The 12,673-nt window shown below is 45.3% G+C and overlaps 2 protein-coding genes across 8 annotated transcripts in view; one reads left to right on the top strand and one right to left on the bottom strand.

Annotated features, from left to right (window-relative positions):
* USP45 (ubiquitin specific peptidase 45) overlaps positions 1-5,047 on the bottom strand; it is a 49,093-nt gene extending 44,046 nt beyond the window's left edge. For 6 of the 7 annotated variants that reach the window (XM_069011083.1, XM_069011085.1, XM_069011086.1 and 3 more), the window contains exon 1: positions 1,500-1,512. In XM_069011083.1, the coding sequence (XP_068867184.1) occupies positions 1,500-1,504 (5 nt within the window). In that variant the 5' untranslated portion in view covers positions 1,505-1,512. Of the gene's footprint in view, positions 1-1,499; positions 1,513-4,991 lie in introns of those variants that run through there. The other variant, XM_069011084.1, reaches the window with a different exon arrangement.
* A 2,302-nt stretch (positions 5,048-7,349) lies between these two features.
* TSTD1 (thiosulfate sulfurtransferase like domain containing 1) lies at positions 7,350-9,889 on the top strand. Its single transcript, XM_069008593.1, has 4 exons — positions 7,350-7,428; positions 7,572-7,727; positions 7,957-8,116; positions 9,470-9,889. Exons 1-4 carry the CDS (start codon positions 7,350-7,352, stop codon positions 9,531-9,533), a joined length of 459 nt encoding a protein of 152 aa, XP_068864694.1. The 3' UTR covers positions 9,534-9,889.
* Positions 9,890-12,673: the final 2,784 nt, after the last annotated feature.

Here is a 12,673-nt window from a genome sequence, read left to right as displayed (position 1 = left end):
CATTTTTTTAATCTGTCCAATGAGTGTTTTGTGTCTATAGCCACCAACTATGGAGTATCCTAAATGGGACAGACTCCCCTCCTTTTCCTATGCAGAAAGAAGCCACCACAAACCCTTGCTTGAAGTTTCCTTTTGTGATGGAAAAACAAATACATTTAAGTTCTTCATTTTGTACACATAAAATCAAGTCATGGAGCACACGATATTTGACTAATGTATCTGACAGATTAAAAGACACTGATTTTTGTGGTAGAAAAACCTGAGTTTAGAGGGTATGTTAGCTCTGCCCTCATCTCTACTTGGCACACAGTAAAAATCTTAAATAGAAATTATGCCGTTTCATTGGAAAATATCAAAAAATATAAAAACCTAGATTAGAAAAACCTAAACTTTTTCCTTTCAAAAAATCATTTCATACAAAACTAAGAACTAATTCTTGCCAAACGTGGTCAGATTCTTTGAGCTCAGCATATAAGAGTCTGAAGTGTAATCATCACCATCACTAGCTATTCTCAGTTGACTTTTCACTTCTTAAAAGACTCCAATGTCAGTCTTCCTACAAAAACCTGATTAAGATCAAAACCTCCTCACTCAACTGCTCATTTCCACCATTCTAGAAAGAACAAACCACTTCAAAAGCAGCAGAATGATCTGCCTATCTAATTTTAAAAGCTTCAGATTTGACAGAGTGCCAAAAATCAATGTGCTGAATTTGTTAAGTTAAATCTATGGTGTGCCTAGACTACTTTAAATGTAAGATATGCTTGAAATAGTCTATATTTAACAGCATTAATATTCCTATATTTAGAAATTGACCCTCTTCATAAAGTATATCTTTAGATACTTACAAGAGTTGAATGTAGTTCCTAAAATAAATAATTGCTACTTTAAAAAAAAATTGCATTTTACAGTAATTCAGTACAGCTAAGACAAATAAAAGTTACAAGGCTAGTATGAACTAAAAATCACTTTTCCTTGGGAAACCAAACCAAACCAAACCAGCCCAACCAACCTGGTTATTCCACTTCACAACATCTTTATGCAAGGGAGTGGGAGAAGCAAACTGTCTTCACTTCCCAAAACCTTTTCCCATCTTATCATCTGGCACTTCTTACTCGGAAGCTGAGCCCCTCCTCATAGAATGTCTACAGTTCGCTTACTAAATGCTGAAATGTGTCACCTTAGGGAGTTTTTCCATGCTGTACCTTCACCATGATGCTTATAAGAAACACAAACCAGACCACCAGTATGTTTCAGAAACAACCTGCTGCACTGATTAATACCATATCACTGCTTCCATCTGCCTAGATCACTTTTCCCCTCTTCTTATAACTAGGGTGCGAGCTCTTTCAGACAAGTGCCACACTTTTGTTCTTATTTGTGTAATACCTATTACAGTATTTTTCTGATTCTTGATTAACTAGGAGGATTACAGTTGCATTACTAGAATGCAAACAAGACAAAAATTATGCAAAACCCACCAGCCTAAGCATACTTACTCCATGAAATGTAGCCAAGTGAGTCTACAGATAATCTCCAGTACTATTTCAGATATGGGTAATGCTCTCCCAGTAGGACTGCCCATTAACTGTGGAACCAGTATTGTTAATTATTTCATCAGTAAGCACCTAAATTCAAAGAAGCTGGGGAAAATATGTTTACCTCAATCTCTCAATTCATCTGAGGTATCCTGAATTCCAGCTGTCTCACCACTTGTTGTCAAACTTTCAAGTTAAAATTGTATCATTTTACATTGCTAATGCAAAGAGAAACCTGTGTCATACTGAAAGGGCAGAGCATACACTGAATACTGGGAAAAATTAGCACTTCCATGTGAAAGACAGAAACTTTCATGCTAACAGAAAGACAGCACTTTCATGTTAACAGAACTGTCCAGCTGTCAACAGCAGCCTTGCACCAAAGGGGTTAAGGAACAGCACAGATGTGCAGATTAAGTCCAAAGATGCTTTGAAACACATCTGTGAAAGGTCCCTGTATGGATCAGTAACGCCAGATCCTCCACAGCACTGCTGCATGTTTTGATGTAAGCTGCAAGTTGATGTATTTCGGACAACTGTTCCAAGCGTTACCTGTGGCATTTTGGCTTGCTCGCCACTAGACCAAGTGTCATGCAATCAAAACAGGCCCCACATCCATCACGGGCAGCAGGCGGGCAGTGTCACCCATCAGCGGGCCGGGAAGCTCTGCGCTCTGACAGCCACCGAAACCTCTGCGGAAAACAAGCCCCCGCTGCCTGCGAGAGCAGTAAAAGGACCAGAATTGCTGACTGGTAGTGGCAGCCAAGCTTCTTCCCCTGGAAAATGTCATCTGAAATTCTGAAAGCGTCATCTCCAAGATTCCCTAGCCCAAAGGTACATCACACATCCTACACCATCACCGGAGCTCAAACGCCAATCCTGACGTTGTATCACAGTCCTAAAAGGGTGAGACACTGATGTACTTTTTGAGCAAGGAGTGAGACAGAGGCTTTGGACCGCTAGATACAATTTTCCAAGTGACAGCAAAAATCTCATTGCATCTCTCACTTTCATTAATCCACTTTATCCAGCTGCCCATGCTAAGCATGTTTCATCAACTTTCGTGTTTGTATCCTGCACAATCCCCCTCAGATTTCCTTCTGAAACCACTTGCCACAGAAAAATTACCTCTAAGGATGAGCAGAAGCCAGATGTGTCCAGAAACAAAAATGAAAAGACTCTGTAACTGGGTTTATGACTAGAGTATATTAAAGCATTGAGCGGGTAAAGAGAGTAGTACTTTGCTGACATATTTTTGCTAGTATTTTATAGCAAAATTATATGGAAAATTTCAGATATACCTGTCAATATCCAGCCCCATAAAGCAAATTGCAACTTTTGTTTATGTTCTCTATCCTGCATTAAATGTTTGGGTTTTTTTTATAATACACCAAAAGGGAAAAACATCTGGGTAGATACATTCGTGGTCCAATACAGGTCTTCCTAGAAAACTCACCCTTTAAAAAGCAAAACACCTAAGTACTATAAAAAGAGCCATAGCTTATAACTAATGATGTTGGCTTGCAAGTGAAAACTTTGTATGTGAAAAGGCAGTCAGACGACAGACTGTGGACTCCCATGATACAAACACCAACGTTACTGTGCCATCACCACAGAAAATCTGAGGGCATAAGAACTGAAACAGCTGGAGAGTAACCAGTGAACCCACAGTACCTTGCCAGGACAACCATGTGGCCAAAAACTGGGGAAAAAGCAGTCCAAGATGCCATAACAGAAAATAAGGGCAATACTTGCTTTAGAGGACTTTAGAGAAATGACAATTCTGTGAATTCAAATAAATAAAAAAGGAACTGTGGTTGCAGCATGTGTGTGAGACAGAAGGCTGAAACCCACACAAGACAATACTTTAAGCTAAGACTCCTGCTGTACCTCTGCCTAAAGGGCTGAGCTGGAGCAGATGAAGGAAGACAGTGGCTGCACATAACTTCCCATCTACTCTGTAAGGGTGTTGTGGGAGTTGGTTAATCAGTGAGGGTAGAACAGATAAAACAGTAAGTTACTACTAGTTTGAGCTCTTTGAAAGTCTAAGTCTTGCCACCAAGAACAGAAAATTTTATTCCATTTTCTTCCTCCACACAGACTGCCCCAGTTTGTTTTGATGGCATGTCTGAAGTGGAACAACTTGTCCTCGATCTTCAATTGATGCTCAAAACAGAACCCCTGAGACACTAGCTGCAGTTCTGTGAACCTCACAGAAATAAAGCTACAGAGCACCAGTTCTTCAATATTTCATGAAGAAATCTGACAAAATATTTACAAATGTAGTAAACACCAGAACAATTTCACAAAGGCATATTCTGCTTCATTCTTGCACATGCTCGTGCCATTACTATGCTTCTATTTAAAAAGCTAGAAAATGAGAAGGGAAAGAATCCTTTAAATACAACTCCACTCTTTATGCTTGTATGAGGATTACTTAATGGAATCGGGAAATACTTGTAGTTAAAGATGACATGCAACTAGAATAGAGTGCTACACCTGCAGCTATTGCCATCTGCTTCTATGTTCTTGATGTCTTCATTCTACTGCACCTATGTTTAATATGCTGTTGTGCATATCCTGTTTAACAGCACAAGTAGCAACATAGCTATAGCACGGGCAGGACAAAGTCCTAAAGTAAAGGACGTGACAGCAAAAGACAGAAAGAAAAAAAAAGGAATCAAATCAGAGAATCCCAGTAATAAATAAAACGTGGAGATTTGTAGCTATGGGTCTAGAATAACACGTCTCAGATTAACCGCGAGGACCGGCACCGGGCTGTCATCTAATCCCCGGGCACGGAGCGCTCCGCGCCCGCCGAACACCAGCTTGAGGCCGCGGCGGCGGCAGCTGCAGGCCGGCACAGGCAGCGCGGGCAGCGGGAGCCGGGCGCCCACCGCAGCCCCGTGCCCTCCGCCGGGTGACCGGGCCGTGGGTTCTACCCGGCCACAGGCGCCGCCACCGACCGCCCTCAATCTACACACCGCGAGGCGCGCTGCGGGTCACGGAGGCGGCCCGGCGCTGCCGTTCTTATGTCTCGGCAGGCTTAACCCGCTCCACACCGACAGCGGGCGGTCGCCACCAGCAGCTCGTCGCCGGCGACCCAACGCGAGCCGCACTTGGCCACCGGCCCGGCGGGAGAAGCGCCGGGCAGCGCTCCGTGGGTGCCGCCGGCAGCGGGGAGGGGCGGCCCGCCCGGCCCGGGGCCACGGCGGGGCAGAGCCCCCTCCGACCGCCCCCAGCCCGCGCCCCGCGCCCGCCCGGCGCCCCCAGGGACGCGGCTCCGCAGGCCGCGGGCCCGGCCGCCGCCATAGCGAGGCCGATCGGCCCGGCCCGACCCTCCGGCCGCGGCCGAGGCTCCGCGACCCCCCCCGGCTGCGCAGGACGGGCCCCGCGCGGCCCCGGCGCCCCCCGCGCTGTGCCGCCCGCCCCCTCCCCGCGCCCCGCACTCACGGAGCGGCGGGCGGCGGCGGGCAGGCGCGGCGGCGGCAGGAAGCGGCGGAGGAAGCTCCGCTCCGCTCCGCCCCCGGCCTCGCCGCGCCGCTCCCCGCCCCAGCCGCAGCGCGGGCGGCTCCCCGCGGAACCCGGGGCAGCCGCACGAGTGGAAGCGGGGTTGGTGCTGGTTCCAGGGCACAACGCGTCTCCCGGGTGGGAAGAGCGGTGGGGAAGCGGGACCGCCCGGGAGCGCACCGGGGCCCACTGAGAGGCAACAGGTAGCGACAGGTCTGGCTGCGGGGCACCCTGGAAACTCAGGGCAAGGACGGTGCAAAGGGTGGGGTGACCTTCACGTCTGAATTTTGCTGAAAGACCCGGAGACGCTGGGTTTGTGCCCGTGGGTAGTGCTCTAAGAGGGGGTTTGCCAGCGCGCAGGGCTGTGGACAGTCGTGCCCAGAGGTTATGCAGCAGGGGCTGGGCCCTGCGTGGATTTCCGAGGCACCCACCGTGGGAGGGACATCAAATGTGGCATATCCCCGCCGAGGACAGGCAGAGTAAAGGGTGTCCAGCACTGGAAGGAGGAGCTAGTGGAAACTGGGTTGGGTGCCACTGGGTTTGAGTGTGGGAGGCTGTGCAGAACGGGAGAGTCAAGTGAAGGAAAGGTGAAATGGAGAGAGAGTCCTAAGAGGTGAAATGAAGGAAGCTGCTGAGGAGGGGTTGAATGGGTGCAGCCATGAAGACAAAAGGAGAATTGAATGTGCTGCTTCCCACCTTCTCACCAAGCTGCGGGAGTTACCCAAGCTTGATTTGTTCTCAAATTCTCAGTCTTTCACAAGACAGCTAGTGGATGCTTCCTATTTCGGCAAACGAGCTAGTTTCAATAACAAGTGTGTTCTCTCCTTTTGTACATAATATGATCCAGGGTCATATTAAAACCATAAAAACGCATCTTCCTGTGAGTATGCATTTCATATGACAAGTGTTCTGGTGCTTCACATTGAACGCATTATGGTCCTTATGGTGATACATGCAATAAGTGGAGATTAACTGTGGTCATTATTTTACTACAGATCAAATATACAGTAAATTATCCTTCAAAAGATAATTTCTAGAAGCAGTGTGTTCTATCCTTACCTTGTGGGAAATGGAAAATGCATAAAACCTCAATTCATATATAGATATACTGCTTCAGACAGGCAATTTGCAAATGCCTGTTAAGGAGGCCATATGGAGAGGCTGGCAGAAGGGCAGCTAGTGAACCAGTTATATGTGCCAAGTTCAATTTGTCACACTTTACAGTACAAAGAAATATTTTGTTCTCGTTTTGAGAAGGAAAACTCTTACTAGTAAAGATTCCACAACATACTCCTCAAAATGCATCTTTTATTAAAAGATCCAGCATGCTTGCTTTTAAAGAATAGAATTGCTGGTATGTAACATATCTACAAAGGTATGCAGTAAATACAGAGTACTGATTTAAAATGTGTGGAACAGAAGGACCCTCATTTCTCCACTCACATATGTCTTGGCCATTAGTCCTTGTGCCTGGAAGACCGACAGCTTTCAAAACCAAAACTAGGGGTTTGGTTCAAAACTGAAACGTTCCAAACTGAAACTAGGGATCATAGAATATCCTGCGTTGGAAGGCACTCACAAAGTTTGAGTCCAACTCCTGGCTGTGCACAGTACAGCCATAAGAATCACACACCATGTGGCTCAGAGTATTGTCCAAACGCTTCTTGAAGTCTGGTGGGTCTGGTGCCATGACCACTTCCTTGAGGAGGCTGTTCCAATGCCTGACCACCCTCTGGGTGAAGGTTTTCATAATATCTAATCTAAACCTGCTGTGATGCACCTTCATGCCATTCCCGCACATCCTCTCACTGGTTGCCAGAAAGGAGACCGGTGCCTGGACCACATCTCCTGTGGCTCTAAGGGGACAGTGGCAGTGGTGAAAGCTGTGCAGGCTGGTGCTAAAATCACCTTTTCTCCTCGGTATAACACTCAGAGGCTAGGTTTTTTTAAATTAGATTTGGCATCAAAATTCTTCATCTCTGTTTACTCTCCCAGCCTGTGGTACTTTCAGGCGTCTCAACAGTTTGAGCTGGCTGGTAGAATTTACCCTGCCCAGGCAAGGCAGCAGTTGCGGGACGTACCGAAACCGGAGGCGGTGTCTGTGTGACCCGGCTGCCCCCGGTGCCGGCAGGGGCCACGCGTGGCCGCCCCGGCGGCGCTCCCCGATCCTCCGCGCGGGCCGGCGCCGACCAAAGCTCCGAGCCCCCGCCCCTGCGGAGAAGGCGATGTCTCCTCCCCGCCGGCGGCGGCGGGGCTGGGCCGGGCCCGGCTGCGCGGCCGCCATCGCCGGGGCGGGCCGGGATGGGGCTCGGGGGCTGGTGGCGGGCGGCGCGGGCCCTGCGGGCAGCGGGCGGCGGCTGGAGCCGGGCGGCAGCGCCCGGTGAGCGGGGAGCGGGCGGGGATGGGTCTGTCCGGGGCGGGCGGGGGAGAGCTCGGCCGGCGCCCGGGGACAGCCCCAGCGGGCGCTGTTCGGCGGCGCTGCCCCGCCCCGAGCGGGTCTGACCGGCTGTGCCTCCCCGCCAGGCCCCACCTGCCGCAGCCTCTGCGCTGCCGGGGCGCCGAACCTCTCCTACCAGGAGCTCAAAGACTTGAAGAAGGCCAGCGTCCTCCACATTGACGTGCGGGAGAGGTGGGAGATCGACAGGTTTGGAAAAATCCCGGAGTCCATCAACATACCGCGTAAGTTGTCAACGCCGCTGTGTGCAGGCGTCGCGTGTTCCTTGTTCCTCCTGGCTGGAATGGACAAGGCTGCAGTCAAGTGGTGGTGACTGAGCAAAGAGGAACGGTGCTAGAAAGCTGCTGGCATGTAATGAGGCTGAACTTTTCCTCCAGAGGAATTGGAAGTCGTGCAATGTAAACCTGTCTGTGGATGGAGAATAAACAATACCTTGTTTTCTGTATTTCCCAGTGGGTGAATTAATGGAAGCTCTACAAATGGACCCAGCAGAGTTCAAGGAGCAGTATAATCAAAAGATGCCATCCAAGTCAGACCCTGTGGTTTTCTCCTGTTTGGCAGGAACAAGAAGTAAACAAGCACTTGTTTTTGCCATGTCCTTGGGTTTCAGCAGGTATGACTTCGTGTGTAAGGATGGGATTAATGCTACTTCCCCCCATGAAGCAGAACACGTACTCACCTTGTGAGCAAGGGTAAAAGTTTACATGTGGAATATGAACAAAATGATTGGTATTTGAGTTAGACACCTCTTCTTGTCTCCACTGAAACTGAAAGATAACACAGAATGTTCCAGCTAAGTGAGGTGTACCACCCTCTGAAACAACCCCTCAGCAGCTCTGCGCATGTGCCACTGGTGACACAAACTGCTCCAAGATCATGCTGCCACTGAAGGGTCCTTCTGCCTCTTAGGGCTCCCTTGCTGAGATGCTTCTCCTTTATACAGCTTCATAAGCACTGGTTCTGAGATGCGGGAAGATTGGAAGGGTGGAGAATTGCTTGCTTTGGTAGAAGTACAATCTTAAATAGTTTATGAAACCACACCCTTTGCTGAATTGCAGTTCTACCTGTAATGTTCACTGTTGACAAAGGGTGCCTTCACTTCCTGAAAATCTTTGGATTATTTGCCAGGAGTAAAGCAGTGAAGGCAATAGCTAACAAAGCATTGAGATTATGATAGAGTGAAATCAAATGCAGCATTTGGTTTGCAGAATTGTTAAACCTACCTTTGGAAGGTGCCTTGCTGTCTTGAAGACTGCAGATAAAATCCAAGACATTGGTTATTTGCTCATGTTTTCACTGAACTGCAGTTTATGAACTGGAATATTCCTATTAATTCTAGTCAAAAGCACGGAAGCATGTTCTTGTTTCAAAGTGTAAAATATCCTCCATTACCTGCTTTTCGTGCTGCCTAATTGAAGGAGTCAGCATTGTTTTGCGTGGTGGATTTTTGTTTTCCAGAGTTTAGTTTTGCACAGGTTGTCAGACCTATAGAGTATGTAGGTTTGCAAGGAAGTAAAGATCAGTGTGCTGGGTTTATTTGGTGACATCTGAAGTATTAGACGCAGTAACACGTAAATCTCCCCCCACTGCTGCGAGTCTGTTCTCCTGTTTTTAAAAAAGAAGCGGCAGTTTCATTAAGCCAGCTGCTATTTCTTGCATGATGTTTGAACTCCAGCAGTGTCATTTGGAAGAAGGGAGTTACAGAACTCATGGCATGGAAGCAGGCACTATTAGAGTACCAGGAATGTCCATCTGGCTCATTGAAGCTACGTTCAAGTGTATATGGTTGCAGAGAATTTCTGTGTGTTTCTTTTAATCTGTTTTTTGTGGGGGTTTTTTGTTTGTGGGGTTTTGGTTTTGGGTGTTTATTTTTTACTTTTGGTTTTGGTTTTTTTTGCTGTGTCCTTGTAAGAGACAATATTAAGAAGGACTCTTCTTGAGAAAGGTATCTTCTGCGTATTTTCAGAGTTCAGCAGTATGCTGGTGGCTTTGACGACTGGGTAAAACATGAACCTCCAGAAAAGAAATGAAGATGACTGCCTCAACCCCTTACCTCATCAATGCTTCAGGATGGCTTGTAGGTTTTAGCAAACTGCATGCATTCCAGTTCCATAATAAAGCTCACTGCTGGCTTCTTGTGTAAATGGACATTCACCTTCAAATAGCCATGCATATCAACTGCTTGGTTTAAATTATACCCGAAGACTACAACACGAACAGAGGACATGAAATTTGCTCAACCTTTCAACCTTTACTTTGGGTTATGGTTTTGGTGAATGTATATGAAAAGAACCTAAGTCTGATTATGTCTACTTTTTTGTATGATGTAGTTTATGACTGTTGAAACTAATGATGATAAGGACAAATAAAATTACTATTTCTCAAATACTTGTGTCGGGTACTTTGTTTGGAATAGTCAAACTGCAGATATTCTAATGGAATCATGGAACCCTAAGCACAGGTTCAATAAACTTCACATGTAGATGAAGTTTTGAAATAGTTGCTGTGTCATCAAAAAATACAAGTACAAATTTTTAGGTTTGTAATATGTGGTTATATGGCCAAAACATAACTACTGGTCAGAAAATACAAAAGGAAACTGTCCTGATGCTAAAATACTCACTGTTGAAAATGCTGTATGATTCTTTATTTTAAAAGTATACCCACTCTTACATGTAGATCTTCTTCTGAGCCCAGAATGCGGTAAGATTCAGTCAACAACTTCTGTTCTCTCAGCAACTCTGTATCAAGTGAGAACGTGCCTATAGTTGAAGTTACTATTTCAGAGATAGAATCATTTTAGGCTGGAAAATTGGAGGTGTCCAAGGAAGTAACTAAACTCCCTTCCTTCTTTTATGTTCAGTAATTTTCATGTCTTAACTTTAAAAAACATAACAACCAATCCCCACCTAAAAATTTGCATAGTCATAACTTTAAGTTTGGGGTTTTTAAAAATTTATTTAATGCTGTATCAGCTCAGGGAAACTTGCAAAGGTAAATTGCTTTGACCTCTAGAATGCCAAAGTCCTAGCACAGAAGTTCAGGACTGTGTAGGATATCTGGGAAAAGGAATGAAATTTCTGGTATTGCAAGCAATTTGTGCTTATCCTATAGCTCTTCCATTCTGGCAGTGCAATCTGCATAGTTAGAAGAGGCACTAAAAAATACACCCTCTCAAGTTCAGAGAGCTAAGAAGCAGAAGTAACAAATGTTAATAGAATTTTATTTATCTTCAGTCATTGGTTTATAGAGGAGAACCCCTGTAGGTGGCACAGCCAGCTGTGGTCACTGTGCTGCCCTGGGGACATCTCTTAGGGGGGTTTCTGTGCTCTCATCTTTGCTGGTAAGTAGAGACCCTTTGGTGCAGCAGTCACAACAGAGAGTAATGAGTGCCTTTTTCTTCAAAGTATCATTGACTTTTTAGTAATCTTATTGCTATACTTTATTTCCAATCAATTAAAAAACCCCCAACTTTTAGAATTTAGACTAACTTCCAAAATACTGGTTTAGTTTAACTGATGAATGAATGGGAGTAAGATGAAATTAAAATGCCAGGATGAGCGTAAGTATTACCTTGCCGAGGTCAATTACCCTGCAATTCTTGCTATCTTACTCTCAAAAGCTCTTTTTCAGACTGGATCGGGAGGAATAATGGATGCCAGCCGTTTCCTTGGAGTTAGCCAAATCCTGTGATCTATTAATTTTGCCTGTTTAACATGACCTAGACTGTCAGTTTCACAATGCTACAGGCATGTGGTCAAGGGAACAACAGAAACACAGTGCTGGCTGTGTTGTGCCAGGCCTCACCAGGACTAACAATGCCTTTTGAAAATCACTAAGGTCAGACTGTAGAGAGGATTTCAGAACCACTGAAAATATTTAGCTAAATGCGTAATTCATCATGCTTGGCTGTATTGATCAAGCCACCAAACTTCAGCATACAAACAAACAAAGCAAGGCAATCTAGTCAACTATAGCCATGAGCAGCCAGTGCTTCCTTTGTAGCTACATTAATGTTTGTTGGGAACACCTGAAACTACATAACCACAAAAAATAAACAAGTTATTCTGTGTCACACCAAGATCTATCCAGCCCATTATTTTCTGTTTGGCAGCAACTGGTAATAAACATCTGAGGAAGAGCATAAAACAGGATTAGTATGTAGTGATACAATCCCCAGATTACTCTCATTTACAACTCGGAGTGCTTCAGGCTTTGCATGTCTTAGTATATTCGGATATTTTCAAATTTTCAACAGAAACTCCCAACAGACACAGCAGTGATGAGAAATCTTTCCTTTTGTTGCCTCCCAACTTGCCATGTATTTTTTTCATCAGCTGCTCCGGCTTCCTCTGTCAGAAGGGAGCAGTTGTCACCTGGTAAGTCTTCACACCACCCATGATTCTTCTAGACCCCTGCTGTCTTTTCTGAAGAGTTGTGGGTTGTTTTTTTCATAACTGGAAAACTACTGTATACTTATTTATTTTCCTTTTTTGTTAATCATGGTAGTTTTTTGCAAGATGTTTCTCAACCTAGTTGTAGCTTGTCAAGTTAGATGATTGTTTCTAATTTGCTTTTCAAATTACGGGTTTGAGTTAAATAACTTGTCTGATCCACTTTGTTTCCTTTGGGATTTTTCCTTAAGTGGTTCTGGCATAGATGGCTTGTGTTTGCTTTCACACTTCAGAGTCACCTGTTGCCATATAATCTGTGAAGACTTTCAGCTACCTCTGTTTCAATGAGATACTACATTTTTACGCACCTCTCCCTTCAAATGAAGCACAAGAAAAGTGATTTTTTTCTGTCTGCTTAATAGCAAGACTGTAGAATTCACATTGTTCCATTTCCTGTTGTTTGAAATTACATCTTTTTAAAACTGTCTTCACTGAATCCAGCTCTTTTGACTGCACTTTATTGCCTTTCACTCTTTTTACTGGAATCAGAGCTGATAAAATTAGCCTCACCTTTCCAATAGAGAAAACTATTAGGAAACTTCCAGGTACCATCAAGAAGTGCCAGATATTTTAGCTCTGAGGTTTAGGTCCCATTGCGATTTAGGTGTAAAGTCAAGTCTGCAAAGGCTCTTGAGCAGCAAGAAAAAATTTAACCACTCTAGCCAGAATTCTTCATTAATTCCCCAATTCCAAAACATGAACTTTCTTGGCAGATA

This window comes from Aphelocoma coerulescens, chromosome 3, assembly GCF_041296385.1.
Source record: "Aphelocoma coerulescens isolate FSJ_1873_10779 chromosome 3, UR_Acoe_1.0, whole genome shotgun sequence".
In the NCBI taxonomy this organism is placed as follows: Eukaryota; Metazoa; Chordata; class Aves; order Passeriformes; family Corvidae; genus Aphelocoma; species Aphelocoma coerulescens.
The sequence above is the reverse complement of the archived record's forward strand: the minus strand, read 5'-3'. Positions and strand labels throughout refer to the sequence as shown.

Excerpts from the sequence above, each read along its gene's own strand:
- TSTD1 (XM_069008593.1), top strand. The coding sequence starts at position 7,350 with ATGGGGCTCGGGGGCTGGTGGCGGGCGGCGCGGGCCCTGCGGGCAGCG. Across the intron at positions 7,728-7,956 it reads GGAGTCCATCAACATACCGC|TGGGTGAATTAATGGAAGCT; the intron begins GTAAGTTGTCAA and ends TGTATTTCCCAG. Across the intron at positions 8,117-9,469 it reads ATGTCCTTGGGTTTCAGCAG|AGTTCAGCAGTATGCTGGTG; the intron begins GTATGACTTCGT and ends GCGTATTTTCAG.